At 42.4% G+C, this 19,649-nt stretch overlaps 1 protein-coding gene across 1 annotated transcript; it reads right to left on the bottom strand.

Moving 5' to 3' along the window:
• Window positions 1–659: 659 nt before the first annotated feature.
• On the bottom strand, window positions 660–6,488 carry LOC113171643 (phosphatidylinositol 3-kinase regulatory subunit gamma-like). The gene is made up of 10 exons (XM_026374147.2): window positions 6,136–6,488; window positions 4,144–4,255; window positions 3,920–4,018; window positions 3,643–3,823; window positions 3,408–3,524; window positions 3,154–3,296; window positions 2,849–3,025; window positions 2,658–2,732; window positions 2,389–2,559; window positions 660–2,268 (listed from the first exon to the last, which is right to left on the bottom strand). Exons 1-10 carry the CDS (start codon window positions 6,188–6,190, stop codon window positions 1,995–1,997), a joined length of 1,404 nt encoding a protein of 467 aa, XP_026229932.1. The 5' UTR covers window positions 6,191–6,488; the 3' UTR covers window positions 660–1,994.
• Window positions 6,489–19,649: the final 13,161 nt, after the last annotated feature.

Genomic DNA, 19,649 nt, shown 5'->3' on the forward strand with positions numbered 1-19,649 from the left:
CAGAGTGACGGTAACAGTGTCACCCAGGGTCATCATCATCATCATCATCATCATCAGTATCCCCTGTGTCCTAAAGTTTATACAGTGGCATCTTTATAGCTTGGGTTTAGATTGAAAACATAACATGTTGGTTTTGTGTCATTAAGTTACAATGGTGTTAACTGTGTGATCAAACTAGTTTAAAAATGCTGCTACCAGAAGTTTAATTCCTTTTACAGGAGCTTCAAAAAAAGTTGAAAATACTGCATGTTCCTACTGAGATTAGTTAGGTTACTTACATTTTTTCGTAGTGACTCAACGGCGGCCAGACTGAGCAGGGAAAGGGCCAGCACATATCCTGCTATTGTCTTTATCACTTCCTTTCTCTTCCATCTGTCCACAGTGTGTCCTCCAGTGCCCTCACTACCTCCTATCTCTGCTGACCCGAGGATAAGCTCATCAGGCTACAGTGGCTCCACTAGCGACAGATGGTAAATTTTAGGTAACAAGTTGTATCACTTTATGTCATTTTGTGCGTTGTATTTGGCCAAAAACAAACAAAAAACATGCTCCTACATTTTTTTTACATGGCTTCCTTAAATAAATAAAAAAGTTAAATCGGGCAAGCAGTGGTCAGCACCAGCAATAGAGTGTAAGGGAAAAAAAAACAATGGATTGTGTAAATTGACAAAACCCTCATCAGTTTATTGTCTTTCAGCAAGAAAAAGGTCAGGATCTCACATTGCTTAGCTTCACCTGAGGAGCTTCCTCAGTCCCCCGGCAGAGTTGTATTTTTATAAGAGGCTTAATCAGCTTCATTCCACAAACCAACCTCAGAAATACATTTTTCAGTTTCTCTGTACAGAGTATCTATTGTCTGCAAACTTCGAAAATGTGCCAAGTTCAACATGGATTCCTTTCCTCTTAAGCTATGTAGGCTGCATGTCATGAAAAACATTCATAGCTCGGGAATTGCCACAGTTCAAGTACTGGAGGCAGGATACTTCCGGACCTCTGGCAGTTCACACAAACATCGGAGGCCACATCATACCGACACCACCAAAGAGAGTGCATTTTTGTGGCAAATGTCAACCTCTCATAACACCATTACCTTCACCACCATCATCATCGTCATACATTGCAACAATAGAAATACTGTTGGATTGCACTTTCTTCAAGCTTTCATCTTGTGGCATGTTTATAGAAAAAATATATATAGAATACAAAAAGCTTATACTTCTTTGAATAACAGAATATAACATACAGTACTTCAGATTATGTTTTGATCAGCACATCAGCAGGTGTACATAAATTGCCCTCACCTTGCAATTACCACACTAAACAGGGATGTAGTTTTGCTCACTATCAAGTGCTTTGGTCAATGGGAATAACATTGAGTATACTCTTACAATGGTATTCTACAAGATGTTAATGCTACATATTTATCCACTGTATATGAATGTCTGTTAAGAAAGGGGCAAATTGTCAACATACACCACGACGTTTCATATATTCACATGTGGCTTTTACTCAAAAATGTTTTGGTCCACCGAACTGATACGACAGAATCAGCCTGTTTACAGCACAATTTTTTTCCTCTCACAAATGTACTAAGTAGTAGTAGTAACCCAATATATATCTTTTTTTTTTTTAAGGAAAGGGACATATCCAGCAACATCAACTCGGTAAAAGCTGAAGTCAAATAAAGGTGCAGCACCTGATGTCAGTGAGCAGTTTTCTGGTTGTCAACATCCCTACCGAAAAAGGTGTCCATTAAACAAGCCGCAAAAAATGAAGTACAAATTTTTCTGAAAGCTTAAACAGTCTCTTTGAAAACGAAACAAAAAAAAAAAATGTTTAAGCTGACATTCAAGTTCCGGTCCTACTTCAATCTGTGAAATCCCATTCACAGAAACCAATAGAATCACTTTAGTGCAAAATTTGACACAATGCACCTCGATGCAGTCGTTCTCGCAGGATACAGTAAACATGTCCTTTCCTCTGTCTCCATTGGATTACATTTCCGGTGCAGCCGGCGGGAGGCCCGCTGTGTGTTTTGGAGTCTGTAAGAGTTTGTGTTCCTCTGCGTGTTGCGAAGGCGTGGCTGCAGCTTTGGCGTGTACTGGATGTGACAGCCGAACATCCAGGGCATCATTGTGTTGCGCTAAGGAGTGCAGGCGATAGTGCATGACAAGGTCTTTCAGTGAGCAGTGGACGTCGTAAGGCTCGGCAAAGCCATACCCATGTGGTGTGCTGTAGATCATGCAATGCTTCACTTCTTCGTTCACGCTGAAACAAATAAAAAGGAAAAATCCCGTCAAAGAGTGTCGCACATTTACACCATGTACACCACGCATAGCAGTAATCTTAAAATTGGTCAAACACAGCATTACAGCATGTTATACTCACACAACAGAGCAGGCGTAGCATCCCTGTTTGCTGCTCTCACGGATCAGGAATGTTCCAGGAGCTTTTCCTTGAAGCATTTCCTCTGCCTGCGTCCGACTCAGTTCACCAACAAACCAACTCGTCTCATCCTGATGTGGCAGATTCTTCTCGTCTCCTTTTAACACGTACGTGCTGGAAGAACAAAAATTGCATTGTAACACTTCTGTAATTTACAAGTTATAAACTGCATTATCAAACATTGTTTCTCTAAACAATTAGTTGATACTTACTCGTCAAGGCTGTCACTTTGTATCCCCAGCCAGTCATTTATACGTTTCTGCCGGACACCTTTGTGATTAAGCCAGCTGTAACAAGAGGTGACGAGACAGGTTGGACTTTAGCTAAAATCCTTTCAGAAATGTTGTTTCATTGTTAGGTGGGTTTGCAGTGATTAAACAAACAATACTCTAGTGCTGCTTACTTGAGGTACTGATCTCTGATGTTGTGTAGCTGAATGAGATCAGGCCGCAAACTGTTCATCTTCCTGTCCGTCTCTCTGTAGTCGTCCACCTGTGTTCTCAAGTCCTCCTCCAGATGGATTTTGCTGTCATAGATCTCCCCAAGTCGGCACTTCAGCTTCTCATAATGTATCAGAAAGCTGAAGAGGGAAAGTGAAGTTATAGCTCTGAATAGTGTTTGAGGAGTATTGGCTACGTACGCCCAAAATTAAAATTAAATGTAAACTCAAAAATGATTCATTTTTTGGACCATTACGTCATTAATTACCTCTCTAGTTCTTTGTTGGCCCCATCGGACTGATTGTTCCTTTCAAACTCCTCCCCATAACGCTCCTGTTCGCGACACTGCTCCTCGAAGATCAGCATCGTCTCATTGAAGGCCTCAATTGCAGTTCGCTTCATCTGGATTTCCTGCATCACACATTGAGCACATCCAGTAAGAAAAAACTCAAGAACCCGAGAAATGTAACTTGGGCATTAGTGTCAACGTCAGAGACTATCACAGCTCAAATGAGTTTTTACCTGTGAGGTCTTTGTGAAGGCTTCGTACAGACGATCAAACTCCTTTGACTTCTCTTGATACTGACAGTGAACCTCTTTGAGCTTTCTACCAGTGACGTCAACACTGTCTTCTTTCACCTAAAGTCAAATATGCATAATTTATTATTCAACAAAACTCCTTTTTATCACAGACATTGTTGACATGTCAGACAGATCAACACTTGCTTAAAATCATCAAATAATGGCAGAAACTAACCGGCTGGAAGCGGGACACAGGGTGGGTGAGCATCAGGTCCAGCGTGGCGTTATATTCCACCAACGGATGGTGCTGATAGTGCCAAATGAGCTCCACTACCGAAGTAAATGTGAGGGGGTCGGAGAAGCCGTACTTCCCATCGTGGTGGTAAATCTTGATCAGCTTGTTGTGCCCGTCTTTCCTGTTATTGTTAGCGTGACATAAAAAGTTCACTCTGTTAATAAGATTTGTGGGCGTGCTGAGATGAGAAAGACTGAGCTCTTTTTCTTCTGCCTACCTTAATGTCAAGGTAAAGTCTCCTTGCAGCTTCGTGGATGCGTCACGGACCAGAAAGGAGCCGTCAGGTGTGTCTCGGAGCATCTCGTTTACCTCCTCCCTGCCGCAGGATCAGTTAACAGTTAACGGATACGTCACACTGATATCTAAAGCAATTAAAACATACTAGAACGTGTAGGAATGACTGAATGTTTAATATGGGACTGTTAAGTTAAGACACAATACCTAGTTACGTCGCCCCAATACCATTCAGCGTCCTGTAGCGAGTATGCAGGTGGTGAAAGGCAGTTGTTGTTCATGGTGGTAGACACTGGCTTTGTTGACCTGGGAGGCAGAGCTGCAAGGAAAAAGACCAAAGTTGATGAGGACGTGACATGCAAATACATTCACATTGTCAGTTTCTAAAAAAGAGTTCATAAACAGAAAACCTGTGATCAAATCAGGTTTGTGCGTTAAGGATGTAGTGTTCTTAATGTATACCCACCCCCCTACACACACACACACACACACCACCATAAACACACACACACTTGCTCTATCACACCCTTGCTTGATGGAGCCTGTCAAGATTTGAGGGCAAGCCCAGGCATGTTTCCAAAGAAGATCACTTTCCAAATCCGTACCTACTAAAGTGTGGTCAGCACATAAAATAAAATAAAATAAAATAAACTCCAACCAAAAATACTTAAAAAAAAAATGTATCCCAGTATTTTCACAGTCCGACACTGAATTGCCTGCAGCTACTGCAAAGTAGATTTAAGTCCAATTTCCAAACTTTGCAGCTGCTTTTGAATTGCATGAGAGGCACTAAATAGCCTGTAAATTATATTTTGAGCCCCTTGCACCACCCGTACAGCTCTTCATAAGTTTTCCATCAACCTTAAAAAAAAAAGGGGGGGGGAGAAAAAAAAATCTGGCTGTTTTACTAAAAATGAAAAAGAGGGCAAACCGCATCAAGAGGAGGTGAAGGGGCGATATATTTCACTGCAGGACAAAAGTGCCTTTCATGAAGCAGTTAGGGAAAAATACAAGAGCACCCTCAGAGAGGAGAAATGTGGCTTTTCTCGCACCGTCCGCTCTCCTCCTTTTTTCTGACCTTAAAATAAACAAAGGCAGGTGCAGCGGCACAAAAGGCAAAAAAATAAAAAAAATAAAAAGCCCTGGCTCCTGGACTCAGCAGAATGAAATCCGCACACCTTCCTCTCTCTCTCTCTCTGTCTCTCTCTCTCTCTCTCTCTCTCTGTCTCTCTCTCTCTCTGTCTGGCTGCTGCCAAGAAACTCTGCAGGCTTCCAAAACCCACATGCGCATACCAGTGCAGACGAGAGCCACGTAGCTAAATTAAAAAAGCAACTAAAGCAAGAAGACGCCAGAGGTGGCACCGAAATACCGATTACCCCCCCTTTAGTGGCACCTCAGCTGTCTGTGTTGTCCCGGCGGCGTTTCGATGCGTCGCCGTCGCATTTTATTAACCGCAGCGTGTGAGGGGCTGACGTGATGCTATTCTTCATTTGCTAGCGTCAAATTAGTTTAGCTAGGCGAGTTTTTTTTTTTTTAATGAGTCGTAACAGCCCTAAAGTAACAGAGTACAAGTGTTAAGGCGTCGTAATAACGCGTCGGTCAAATGACTAATGTCAATAAAAAGCGATCTGTTCGTGTTTTGCCAGAGCTAAGTCATGAGACGAGCTCTCCGGTCCGTTTGCCTCTAGCCTACTTTCAGAGCTAGCACACAAATTAACTCCGGCTGGCTGCAGACAAGAACAAAGCGGTCGTTTCATGCAGCGATCATTAACGCACCCTGGATGATATCCCCTTTAAAAGCCCACTCTTCACACTGTCTTTGGTAAATCGTTTTGGTTTTTTTGCTATATGGGCATATGCATGTCCGCTGCGCATTTCTGCTCAAGTTAGTCATCTGCGCTGCTGGGACAAAAGAAAGGAGGCGAGCCACTGCGCCTGGTCCGCCGAAAGGTATTACGTAATTGGCAAGTGAATTGCGCTATGCATGCCTGGGCAATGCCACCGAGGGAGCGCAGCACAGAGGACCTGGTCATTAGAGCGTTTTTACCGACACCTGCACTGCAATTGTCAGATGTCAGCTTTATCGCTGACATCACCCGAGATGATGCCAGCGGAAAGAAGAAAGCAGAAAAAGGGGAATAAAACGTTTCCCGACCCCCCGCCGATCAGACAATGACTGGCTTTCACCCCTAATTTACCTGGTGGTGCTTGATCCATTTCGATGTAGAATAAACCTTCAGGGGGATAAACCATTCCTGTTTCACAAGAGTAGTCCAGGTTGCTCTTGTTGTCTTTGTGCGCAATATATATGCATGTATAAAAAAAAAAAAAAAAAAAAAATCACGTTTAGTCTGACGCAAATCAACCAAATTTAGTCAATGCAGACGCAGGCGCCACGTCCTACATTGATTTAGACAAAAAGAAAACTCCTTAGATTCAGAATCCATAAACAGTCCCAAAGTCAAAACGTATCCTTTCAGCATCGCCTGTCTAAGTGGAGGTTTTTTTTTTAGGGATACAGATTGTCAGTCCGTGACTTCTCGCCTGAACGTTGGAGCTCGACTTTACTTCATCTCGGAAGTGGAGCGACTTTAAAGGGCTAACATCATCTTGGCGCGGTCCATTCTGCTGCCACAGTAGGGGATTTCATTTTCTTGCAGGATTCAGCGTCATATAAAATAAACACAGCCACATTCATATATTGGCCTGAATGGTAAAAGACAGCGCCTGTTACGTATCATCTGCAAAAAGAACATTTACTTGGACGAGTTGCTCTTGCAGATGCTTATTAGGTTGCACATTAGTAACCCCTAAATGTTAATGGTACATTCCAGACGGTTCATTCATCTCTCGTCAAGCTACACTGTAACAGCCGAAAAATTCCTTGCAGGGCATGAATGGAAAGGAAAAGAACCTGCTCTATTAGCTTGAATCATTAACTGTGAACATGATCTAACCTATGCTCGAAATGTTTTAGTTTAATTTGCATTAAAACAATTAGGAAATAAAGCGTTTTCCGCCAGTTTAGGTGTGCCCTATTTTACTGCTGAGTGAATAGATTGCAATAAAATGACATCATGCTTTAGGCTTTATGATAATTAAACGGTTTTCATCTGTTTGGCACCCACAGTGCACCAGGCTTAAACCCTTTTGTCTGAGAGGCAACAGATTAGCCTGCCTGGTTGGCGAGTGTGTATGATATTCTTGTTGAGCGTGTCAAACACGTTCAGCTGCAAAAATGGTATTTCAATTGTCTCCACATAATTATTGCTCCTCTGGGATCATCTTGCTGAAGTCACCATAGGTAATATCAGGTGCGTTAACACCTGTTTACATCAGTAACTGTAAAATGAATGTAGGGTTGAGAGGAGTTTTATTACATGATGGGAAATTTGAAGTATTTCCATCTTTATGTGCCACAAATAGTATTATCATTACTGTCTCCTTATGCGCTCATGTTGAATGAATACATGCATTGTTATACGCTCATGACACAGAATGACACTGTGCTGTAAATTTAAACAACCAGGACCTCATCCACCAGTTGACATTAGTGGCTGCAGGGAGAGTGAAACAAGGCCTGCCTGGTCAGAGGTCTGTCTCTGTTGGTGTCCAGGCGTTTATAGCTTGTCCCCTTTTGACCTAGTGGAGATTATTGCCTGCAGCATTCTTTTTTCCCATCAGTTAGATATTTTTTTCCCTGTCCAGTCAGTGCTCATGAAACACCCTAAATTAACTGCCATGATCTGGCAAATGATGACAAGACGCCACAACCATGGCTCACAGACACACATGTGCATGTGGGTATTTCATGGAAACAGCAAATATACTTTATTAGCGTTTTAAGGAAAAACGAAATGTGTCATTTGCATGTTTGCAAATGCCGTTTAACTTGCCAAATGGTTGTTGTAGGTTGCTGCCAAGTCTCTTTTTGGCATTAGAGCTACCATTTGACAGGTATGTAATTGCGTGGGTGTGTGCACACATTGGTTGAATGTGCTCACATGTGTCTGTGTCTATTTGTGGGTGCAATGCATTGGGTGTTTGCTCGTGTGCTTTCCATACGTTCCTACTTTAAGAAGCCTTGAAGTCTGTCACAGCATGTCACTTGGCTGCTACCCAACCCCCCTCCCTCACCCGGTGTCAGAAGAGCACAGAATTTGCCCCCTTAACTTCTGGGGTCTGACCTCTGTGACACATTTCACTACCACCTCCTTCTTGAAACACAACAGCATCGGTGCTCCAGATACATCACTGGGGAACGGTGAGGCAGAGGCACAATGAGCTACGGTCTCTCTGTTTGGGATATGTCGCCTCTGTGATTAGCATTAGAAGAAATATTTTGAGGAGCTCTGTGTATTTACATGTGTGCTCCATTTGTGTCATGACTGTGTAGTAGCCAGTGTGAGGAGGGCTGACCTGCAGGATAAACCTTAAGGCTCTGCAGCCCAGATCCAGGCAGTCCTGATGGGATCAGTGAAGGCTAATCGTAAGATTAACGAGATAGGCTGATACTGCAAGCCTGCCAGCTGCCTGCTAGCTGATGTGACTCATCTTGATATCCACCACCACAATATGACACCGGACTGTGGGAGTGCTGGGAAACTCTGCATGAGTTTTAAGTTGACAGACGTTTCTCTGTCCTAGATGTAGATAACAATTGATCTCTAATTGTGGCAGATCAACTTTTTTTTAAATGGGTGTAAGAAACATTGTACTTTGGTCATTTCTCTGGTCAGGAAATTTGTGCCAGGGAGAGAGATACAAATAAGAGCTAAGGAAAATGGTTCAATGGATGTTTTTGGGATTATTTGGGCAGTGAGATACAATGTGTGGAAGACAAACTCTGTGATGAAACTATGGAAAGAACATAAATCCCCTTAATTAGAAGTTCTACATATGCATATGATAGGCCTTCTGTCACACAAAGTCAAAATGACAAATATTTGTAGAATGAGTGGAATAATCTCTTGTCTTTCTAAACCAATGTTTGTTTAGACTTGACTAATAACTATGTCAAGGAATATTATTCATTAACCGTTTCCTTATTTGCTATGCAGTGAAATGTAGGACACGTTTTATCAGGATTTGTTGTGTTTGTTGTCCATCAGAAAAGACTTAAAGACACAACACAGAGAAACCATGTCATGCATTAGATCGGTTTGCCAATGTGGGTGTCTGTGTCACGGTCTCGCATTGTAGATCTGGGTGAACTGCACATCTCTAAAATCTTCTGTACTGTGGTGTGCTGCTATTCACGACCATTGAAGGGATGCATAATGGTCTTGGCAGGGCATTTGACATTCACCATGGAGAGACTGTGGGGTTTCCCTGATCGGCAGCCAGAACTAGCACACAAGGCATGCAGTAGTCCTGCCAGAGGCAACTCAACTGTGGGCAGAGTGTAGGGCGGCTATGGTCTGGCCCCCAGGACCCTGCCATTGTGGAAATGTAAGTGGGGACAGTGTCTGAACGGCTTGAGTTGGAACAGAAAACTTTGGATGACCAAAACTATGAGCTTCAAATAGCTGGGCCCTGGGAAACATACGTAGCTTGTTCTTTTAAGAAGGTCAAAGAGAAGCCAAAAGAGAAGAAAAAAACAACAAAAAACAGAAAACTGATGATGGTGGAGGGAATGTTAAATTGGAGGCTTCTGTTACTATAGACATCAGCAAAACGGACATAGCATTTTTCCATATGCTCCAGCAGTGTCAGTGAGTCTGGCTCCTTTTCCTGTGTCCCCTGCACCAATAGTCATACTCACCAGTCATCATCTGTCACTCCACTCTGTCAGAGCCTAATCTTACTAACAGAGGTGACAACTGAGGTACTTGTGGCATCCCACTGCATACTGGCTACCAACTGAGAGTGTAAGTTGTGCTGAAGATGATGATCCTTTGGTATGAGCATCCTCTGAATCTCCAGAGGCCTCCCCCACGTCTCCACTTAAGTGAAGTGCCAAATAAAGGCCTCACCATGACGAGCATAGGGTGAATATATCCATAAGGTGCTGTCAGCTTTATGGGATTTGTATCATTAAGTCTGGATCAAAGTAGGTCGTAGAGCCGCTGCTAACAATTATTTTCATTATTTAAAAAATATGCAGATTTTTGCTGTTTGATTAATCATTTAGTTTGAAATGTCAGAAATGATAAATACCTGGCACCGTTTCCAAGAACCCAATGCGGCTTTTGATATAGTTTTTTTAATCCAGCCATCAGTCTAAAACCAAGTTATATTCAGTTTATATTTATGGTTGACAAATGATTAAAGCATTTTATTAGTTTTTAAATGTCTACATATCATTTCAGCATTAGTCTTTAACTAAATGCTCAAATCCCACTTGCTCTACAAACAAAGACTGTACTGTATTATTCCTGGTACATTGATACCAAGAAGGGTTTAAAAATAGAAAAGTCATGTTGCAGTCAGCCCATCTGCACATTGAAATCAGCAGAACTTCTGTTATACATCCTGTCAACTCTTAACGTAGAGGAGTCAGTCAGTGGAGCAGTGAGCAGTGGATTCGTGGCTGAAAGCTCTGTGAAGTTAAGTTAGTAACATCACTCTCTCCACACACACAATTCCAGCCTTTCATGCAAAGCAAAACCGAGAAGCTGCAGCCTCTTTCAAGCTACTCTCCTCAGCTACACAACCATCACATCAGCACTATAACTCTATTAGGCACAGCTCCAGGACACACTAAGCACCCATACACCACAATGGCATCATTGTCAGTGGGAATTGCAGCCATTGTCGTCCATGCTACAGGATTTATTCCCCTCCTCCCATATTGTGACCTTCACCTCTGACCCCAGCTGCCATCTCACATGCTTTGGGACTGAGAGCTTGTGGGGCTTTATGCCTTCCAGGTCTTAAATGCTCCTTTACAATGACCTGAGCTTGCTAAGTGGCTTCTCTCCCCAGCACCAGTGTTGGGATGATTCAGGTTAGTGTCAGCAAGGAGAGAGCGGGGAGGGTGGGTGGTTAAGAAGGAGGTGGTGGTGGTGGTGGGGTGTTATGGAGTTGTGGTTGGAATGATTGACCCTTAGAAAAGGTCAGTTGGGAGGCATGAGAGGAGAGCAGCTGCCTAAATGGCTCTTTTCTCTCCTTTTTCTCCCCTTGGCCAGGGCTGAGACTCCGTATGGTTATTTATGAGTGTGTGGGTGAGAGAGAGAGAGAGAGAGCGAGAGGGGCTGCAAGTAAAACCCACCAACCCTCTTTGCTGTGAGGGCTGGGCTGGGCAGAGGTGTCTGTCATATATACATGCATGCACGCAAGTGCTCACACACTATTAAGAACTCCTCCCAGAGCTGCAAGGACAGAGGAGAGGACTCTGTTGCGAGGCAGATTTGGAAAATGAGGTGTGCTGCACACAATAGCTGTCAGCAGTTTGATATATGCCTCTCAGGCATCTAAACCCCATGAAACTTCCTGAAAGTGGAGGCCACTGACACTATTCACAGCCAAAGTTGGCAGCCATTTGTATAAAATCACTATTGTGCAGGAATTGTAGTTAAGTCATATGCTTATTTAATTAGATTTGCATTAGGTGTGTTTATACGACACCCACACTACTAATGACTACTAAAGTTTGTATTAAATATTACATAAAAGCATCAGTAAGCATATCCAAAATATTGTGTTGTGTGTACCAAGATAGTGAGTCAATGTATACACAGTACACGAGTCTGTCGGTATTGTCCACCTATATACTGAGCAGGTACAAGCCGAGGCAAACCACTTGTAACAGTAAATACAGGATGTTTGAGATTGTCATGAGTCACATATTCCCCATGAGTTTGATATTCTTGAGAATAAATTAGCTGTGCTGTCCCAGAATTGCATAAAGTTACTTTTCACACCACTACAGCGCTCTGCCAGTGTAACACACACACACACACACACACACCACTACTTTTTTTTTCCTGACAAGGTTAAATTAAGCTTGAATTTCATGCTGAAGTCAAATGGTCATGATGTCATGGTTTGAGGACAGAATGACTCGGTTTGTCTGTTGACTGAGAAGGCCTATTCTTGCATGTTTGGGTGGGAGCATAGCATATAATTGCAGAGCGGGATAGCATGAGGGGATGGGGGAGGGAGAGAGTTAGCACGCAACATGAGTTTTGGCCCACAGTTGCTGGTGTGGGTGCCAGACTTGTCCAGAGGGCTGCTGTGTATATCTGTGTATGAGGCTAGCTCTGCTCTGCCTAGAGGCTTGCACTGTTCCAAGACACATCTTTCATTTGCACACGCTGAATAGGAAGAGCCCGGGGCTGTTTGGACTGGGGATGGATCTGGCTTTTTGGACTTTTCAGGGGATGTTGGGTGGTTGCCTGGCTGTGTGAGTGTGTGCACGTAGGAGAGTCCAGATCTGTTCTGGACGTGCAAAATTCTTTTGAGTCTCCCTTTTCAGTAAAAACCATTGCATTGTTTAGTTGTCAAGTTAGTTGTTAGGGAGCAACCAAACCACTGTACACGTGTTGCAGCCATTTGAGGATTACACTGATCCAAAAATCTGACAGTAAAAGAGGGGAATGGAAAGCTTTGTCGGCCTTTTCATATCCTCTCAGTAGGAGGTAGAAAGGCAAGACCTCCACACCGGGGCTTGCGGTGCTGGGTGTTAATGGGGTAGGGGGTTAGCTCTCAACTGCCAACCAGATGGACAATCAAGCCCTATGTATTTAGGGAGATCATATGGGATAACCTCGCAAAGACAGATTGACATTTTGCTGACAAAACAAACCACCCCTGTCCTGCACGCAAGCCCCCTCCCTTTTTTCCGTCACCCCCACCCTCCCATACACACACATGCACACGCTCATGTACGTGCAGACAAATACTTTAAGTGGTATTTGCTTACATAGGTTTTAAGGAAGTTATTTCAGAATGTGTTAAGCGCTCTGTGAGGAGCCATAACAATAAGAGGATAGGACAAAAGAATCTAGGATTACACAACTCCTACACAAACAATAACAGCATCAGTGACCTGTGTAAATGAGACAACCTTGAGCCGTGAGGGAAGCAAGTCAACTCATTTTCTGCGTCATGCGTTGGGATTTACCTTGGTGTTTTAAGGCCATAGTTTGCCATGTTAGGTTCTTTGTGTCCTCGTTTTCTCTGGTTGTAGATTTAAATGTGACGTATGTGCAACACACTACACATGCAGGTTCTCATAACTCTTCAAACCATATGGATCGGTTATGTTGAAGTTTAGATGACTGTTTAGATAAATCAACACGTATCGGGTTCAAATGTGTGATTCCTTTTTTTCTCCTCCTGTTTAGTCAAAATAGTTTCATTCAATTCAGTGTCAAGTGTCAAGAGAACAAAACATTCTTTGACATGAGAGAACAGTATTTATCATATTATCAAGAATCATTCTGTTCTGCAAAATCTCTAATCCTCACCCTAACAATCTGGATGATTTATGGCACATAAGTACCCCCCCCACCCCCCACCCCCCCACACACACACACACACACACACACACACACACACACACACATTGTTAATACAGCTTGTACCAATCCTGTGTTCCAAAATAATGATTGCACGTGTTGTGAAAACATTTAACGTAAATTACTGACATCGTTCCACTTCATACCTGCACCCAGTGGCCTTTTCGCCACCTCGATACAAGAGAATCTGCGCAAGAGGCGACTCAACTGTAAAACTGCTGACTGCACAAGCTGATATTGTCATGGTGACCCAAGAAAATGATGCCAAAAGGCTTATACCATCTGACTTTATGTAAGCCATTGGTCATTTGCAGCTGCTTCATAGAAATTGGTTAGAGAAGAGAGGGGGGGGTTGTCGTTTTTTGCAGAATAAAAGTCAAATTCAATATTCAATATTTAAGTACATATCGCTAAGAACTGAAAATACGGCCTCAGAAAATGACCAGCAGTATATGATGTGTCTCACTCAGTGTGTTTAAATAAGTTATACAGATACTTTACTGTTAAAAAGAACAACAGATGGATGTAAAGGCAAAAGATGACAACCACAGATGAACCGCTCAAGAGGACTTTGTTTTATTGGAGTCTGGTACAATTTAATGAGGAAAGTAACAGCCTAATTAGTGTTTTTATATCCTGCCACAATGCCACTTGGTACGTACAGTATGTGGGACACCAGAATGTTGTGGTGACGTCTGTGTGTGTGTGTGTCTGTGTCGACTCAGTGATGTGTGATGGACTTTTCTCTGCAAAGTGATTTTTGAAGTAATTTTGTGGCAGTCCGTTCCATTACTTGTCAAGATGTTTCACTAAAGTGAGGAGGATGAATTTTTTGGGGACCATGATTGACTATACTGGCTTTGTCTCAGTATCGGCCACATTAAATCCACCTGGTGGTTTTTATATTTTTGAGGACGGGGTCAAAAAACTAGTCTGCAGCCACACAGCTTCAATGCACTGTGGGTTCTGACACCTGTTGAGCGCAGCCAGCATTCAGTTTTTGCCATGCTCAGCCCCGTCTACCACCATATAGAAAACCACAAGGTGGATTTATAATTCATGTCAGCATTGTCAGTACAAGGCAAGTATGTTGATGCAATATTTCTGAAAAGAAAAATGTGAATGTGTTTATTGGCTTTCTAATGAGAGAAATTTCATAACTGGTTAGGAGAAAAGCACCACAGTGAGATTAGGCTGGATATTAGGCAGCTCACATGTGTGTTGTTCTTATCGGCCCACTTTTCCTGTTAAGCCCCCTGGAGTCAAGACAAAGATGAGCTTAGCGAATGAATTCAATCCTGTTTAGTCTTCTAACGAGGATAGAGCGCGCTCGCAGAAGGTCAGAGGCCTCTTAAGTTGGAGTGACCACCTTTCTTTGACGATTTTGCCTGTCACGGGGAGTTAGCTTTTATCAACAGTGGAAATGTCAAAAGGTAAACAGGTCACTAACAGCCTGCGCCTGAGCTTGAACAGCCGAGACGTAGTATTGTAATATGATGTTCTGGGAGATGGAGAGACAGCCAGATAAACAAACAGACTGGCAGGGAGGCAAACACACACAGTTGTGACAAAGGAATCCTCAACATCACATGGCCATGGAGATAGTTTATGTTGCATGTCTAACCCTTCGCAGTTTGATTACACTCATCATGCTCAAATTTATGTTACCCACACAGATTCTTGCTTGTGCTATTTTGGTAAAGGCCGTTGCTTGGGCTTGTCTCTGATGATTCCTCTCTCCAGTTCTGTCTTGTAGTCACTCCATCTCTCTCTCTTTCACACACACACACACACACACACACACACACACACACACACACACACACACACACACACACACACACACACACACACACACACACACACACACACACCTCTCCGTTTCTCTGTCTTTCCCTCCCAACCGCTCTGCTGGCCACATTGCCACACTCAGTTTTCCATGGCCTCTCATTCCCGAGTGTTCAGCGAACTAAGTAAATGAACGACACAATCCGGAAATAGTGTTCCACCCGGAGATGGTGGGAAGGAAAATCCCTTGACTGGTGCTGGCAGGAGAGTGGGAGAGAGAAGGAAATAGTATTGCAGCTATTCACACTTGAGACAAAGCTTGTTCCTTTCATAAGGTTCTCCGCTAAACTCCAACTCCTAACTGTTTTCCTTTTAAACTAAACAGTTCAGAGGAAACAATCACATTTGTACTTTGCATTTTCTTCAGACCTAGATGCTGCACATGTGCATTAAAAAACACAGTGCCACAAGACAACATGTTAGTAGCTTCATGGCATGGAAGCAGGGGTTAGCTTATCTTTAGCCAGAGAGGTCAAAGATCACCATTAAAAAGGGACAGATGTCGCTGAGTGGTGCACAAGGCGCTGGGTAAATGTTGTCAGGATTGACAGTGAGGGTGGGGGGAAGAGAAGAGGTGTGCCAGCAGGTTAAAGGCGGGGTCAATTCTATAACCAGGGTGTTGTCTGGATACCTCTGCACAGCTGCCAGTCACAGTCACGCCGCAGTGAGACCTATGACCTGTCACCAGCAGCTTTAAACAAAAATTAAATGGGAGCTCAGTCCGTACAGTGATACATGCTCAGGAAATGTTCCAACTCTGGCGAAAACCTTGTGCAACGGCCTCTTGGCCGCTGTGGTAAAATATTCCTCCTGCATTTGTCAGAGGATGTGGTTAAATCTCAGCCGAGAAGCCTGTGGCTGCATTTGTGAAGCAACAGCGTAACATCAGTGGTCAGTTTATATCTGTATAATCAATCTCCAATATTATTTTAAAAACATAAATATGCTTTTGAACAGTAAGCAAATAATGTCTTGTCATGGATCTTTAATTGTGTTTTACTTGGTGCCTGCTTGGTGCCTATTAGCTGGCCAACAAATGCCTTGCACACTTTTTTACAAGGGGAGGACAGACTGCGTGAGTACGTCTCACTATAACAGTCAGTAACATGAGATGGGGAACCACACAACCGCTAAATCAGTAAAATGGGAACCCAGAGTCACTGTAATTTGGGAGAGAGCTGGTTAACCACTCCTCATAATGGATGGTGTTTCTGTTTAGCCTAAGGCGTTGGAACTAAGGTCATATGCAAACAAGGCAGATCCCGGGCCTCAGGATTTTATACAGTGCAAAACGTTTTGCTCCATCTACTTGATGAGGTTCATGAGATCACAGAGACACTTTCTGCTCATATATCTTACACATATTAAACAAGGGCCTCATTAAATATAACTCGGCTGCACACGACTCTATAATTGAAGTTAAAATAGTTAATATTTTATTCATTATTAAGGACAAAACTATTGTACCACATCCTTAATCGACTTTATGTGACACAGTCATACCAACTGGTCACCACAGAATGTCTAATATCTTTTTGTTGTTTTTATATTCCATGGATTGCAAATGTTAAGTGATAATAAAATGTTACTGCAAAGAGTTAGGAAATTTAAGTCAATGAGTTGAATGAGAATTAATGTTTGGGGGAAACTGGTAGAAGAAAAATGATTTATTTATTTTTCCCCAAATATACATTAATTTTGTGTATTTTATTCCAGACATATTGTACAGACATCCTCATTAAAAACGAATTTGTTTGCCACAAAATACTACATTAATGAAAACTCTTTCCAGATAAGGCCACATCTCCCACATCCTTTGGCCAATAAACATAGTCTGAATCCAAAATACTTATGTTTCCTTTTTGCAAGTTTTACAGTTTAACGGTCTTTATCTTAGCGACTCACATTGATGTTTATAACTCCATGACTGTCATTTTCAGGATGTGAAGATGTTTATTAGTAATGCAAGTTCATCAGCATACCTCAAAGTACTTATGTCACTACTTGCAGCTACAATTTGACTTTTTTTATGACCACCTACTGCAGAGGTGAAATGCTTGATTTGAATTTCTAGACAGAAATCTGCTACTGTTTAGATGCTCTCTTGCTTGGAAAAGTTTAAGTCAGTTATTGAGCAATAATAGCAGGCCATTTGATTTGCTCCTTTTCTCATCATCAGAGTGTTGTGAAGTGAATGTCTTTCTGCTGTGAACCACAGCTCGGACAAAACAAGCAACACGAAGACGTCACTCCGGGCTCTGGGAAATACTGATAGGTATTTCTTATTCTATTCTCTGACATTTTAATCGACAAAATAAGTGTTAGTTGCAGCCCCACACTGTCATCAGCAACTGCTAGTTGACCACGTCTTTGTGTCTATTGTGACTATATTTTCTTTTTTGGCACTGTCCCTTTAAAGGATTACATCATTCTCTTTGCTCCTTTTTTCTCCTTCACCACATTTCTCAGTGTTCAGCCTTTTCTGCCCAGAGACAATTGGTTAATTCACCGGTGTATAACACCGCCACCTCCTGATGGACAGGACCATCTCTGTGTATGACGCACAGCCTTCAGTTTGACATAATGTTGGACATCATCCCGTCTGTCTGACCAGCTCACAGGGCGAAACACAGTTTCTCTCTGTTGACTGTAGTTTTTATTTTTACGTGACAATGAGCAGATTCTTTGAGAAGCTGTAAGAACATGTAGAACAGATGCAAGTGTCTTGTGATCTTTAACTCACTCCGAGTTGACTGGAACATAATGGGCACTGTTTATGTTGAAAGTGCTGTTGTGCCATCTAGTGTCAGATAGCAAGAAAGCAGATCCGTCCGCTGCATTGTGTGTGCATACGTTACTCCATTATCCAGAAACACAGTGATTTCCTCAGCTAAAATGTCCTCCAGTGCACAGCTGGTTGATTACTGGTAAATCTTCTTTAGATCGTCGTTATGTAGGTCACAGGAGTGTGTGCTGCTCCAGTTGTGCTTGGTGGTGCAGTGAGTCCACACGTCTGTGACTTTAAGAGATGGTCACAGCTTCCATGAACACTTTTAAGTGCTGGAGGGTATGATTTTTTTAGCACAGAGAGTTCTTGTTTGGCCAAACAGTTTTCTCACAATTTGCATAGATCAGTGAAAAACACAAACAAACAAATTTGAAATGACAAGCCTTACATTTTAGAAGAAACATTTTTGCTTAAAAAATGGCAAATCTAATAAGAGTTGCATTTAAAGACATCTTCATCGAAACTTAATTTCTTTTGAGTGCGAGGATTTATTTCTGTTTGCATTTCTCTCTTAACAGTGCCTTTTTTTTTTCTCTCTCTCGCTGTGTGGGAAAGCGCTTTGACGACAATGTAGACTTCATCTAACTGATCCTTCTGCTGGGAAGTACACTGAGAGTTCAGGTGGGCCTTGGTGGTCTTTGCACTGGCAGATAAACACTCTGAAGACAGTTCTGTCTCTTTAAATATGTGTCTCAGCTTGTGTTTTGCAAATGTTGCAAAATGGACAATTCTGTTATTCTGTCATTTTAATAGTTTTGTCCAAATTGTGTCACATTGGCTACAGAATTAACAGGCAGTCTAATTAATTAGACTTTTTAAATCTAGAACTCTACATCAAAACGTATCTTAATGTGAAGAAGTGCTGTTGCAGCATCCTGTGACCCAATCACTGTCAGCAGGCCTGAGATATTCACTTCTAAAAGGTTTTTGTTCACATTTCTTACCATTCAGAGAAGTTATTTCTGTGAGACTAATACATTTTGGAGTGCTTTCACTCATTGTGATTTCACAATGATGGCTACTTCAAGCTCTGTGCAGAGCGCAGCAGAGCGTAGTGGAGCAGGTTGAGGGGGGCTGGGTGGAGCATCATGCTATAGTGCTGGCATAAGTTGCATAATGCAGCTTTACTGTCCGGCACAGCCAGACTCACCATACTACAGCTTTAAAAGATCCTATTTATGTATTAGTTGTATTAGAGCAAAACACTATCCTGTACCAGTTTTCAATGTATTTATATTTTTCTCTTACAAAAACTGTCTTTTTTGTCTTTTTGTTTCATGCAAAGATTTAGAGTAACTAACTAGCATGTGTCAAGGGGTCACTAAGCGTCCCATCCTCAGTGGAAAAGCTGCAGGCTAGAAACAAAGCACTAGCAAGGTTATACCATCTAGCAATGGCCCACAGCACCATGACCCACACTGATGCTTTCACTTTGTCGGGCCCCAGGGAGTCATCTTACACCCAGATCATGTATGACAATGGTTTCCACATGGACAATAACGGCACAAAATAGTCTCTACTGCAAAGATACCAACAAACCAGAGCTTATTCACAGACAGGAGTGTTATAATATTGTAATGCTGATATGCTGATATATTAAAATGTTGTATTT

Source organism: Anabas testudineus, chromosome 17 (assembly GCF_900324465.2).
Source record: "Anabas testudineus chromosome 17, fAnaTes1.2, whole genome shotgun sequence".
Lineage (NCBI taxonomy): Eukaryota > Metazoa > Chordata > Actinopteri > Anabantiformes > Anabantidae > Anabas > Anabas testudineus.

Excerpts from the sequence above, each read along its gene's own strand:
- LOC113171643 (XM_026374147.2), bottom strand. The coding sequence starts at position 6,190 with ATGGTTTATCCCCCTGAAGGTTTATTCTACATCGAAATGGATCAAGCA. Across the intron at positions 3,525-3,642 it reads CTGTGTCCCGCTTCCAGCCG|GTGAAAGAAGACAGTGTTGA; the intron begins GTTAGTTTCTGC and ends ATTTGACTTTAG. Across the intron at positions 3,026-3,153 it reads GCCAACAAAGAACTAGAGAG|CTTTCTGATACATTATGAGA; the intron begins GTAATTAATGAC and ends TTCCCTCTTCAG.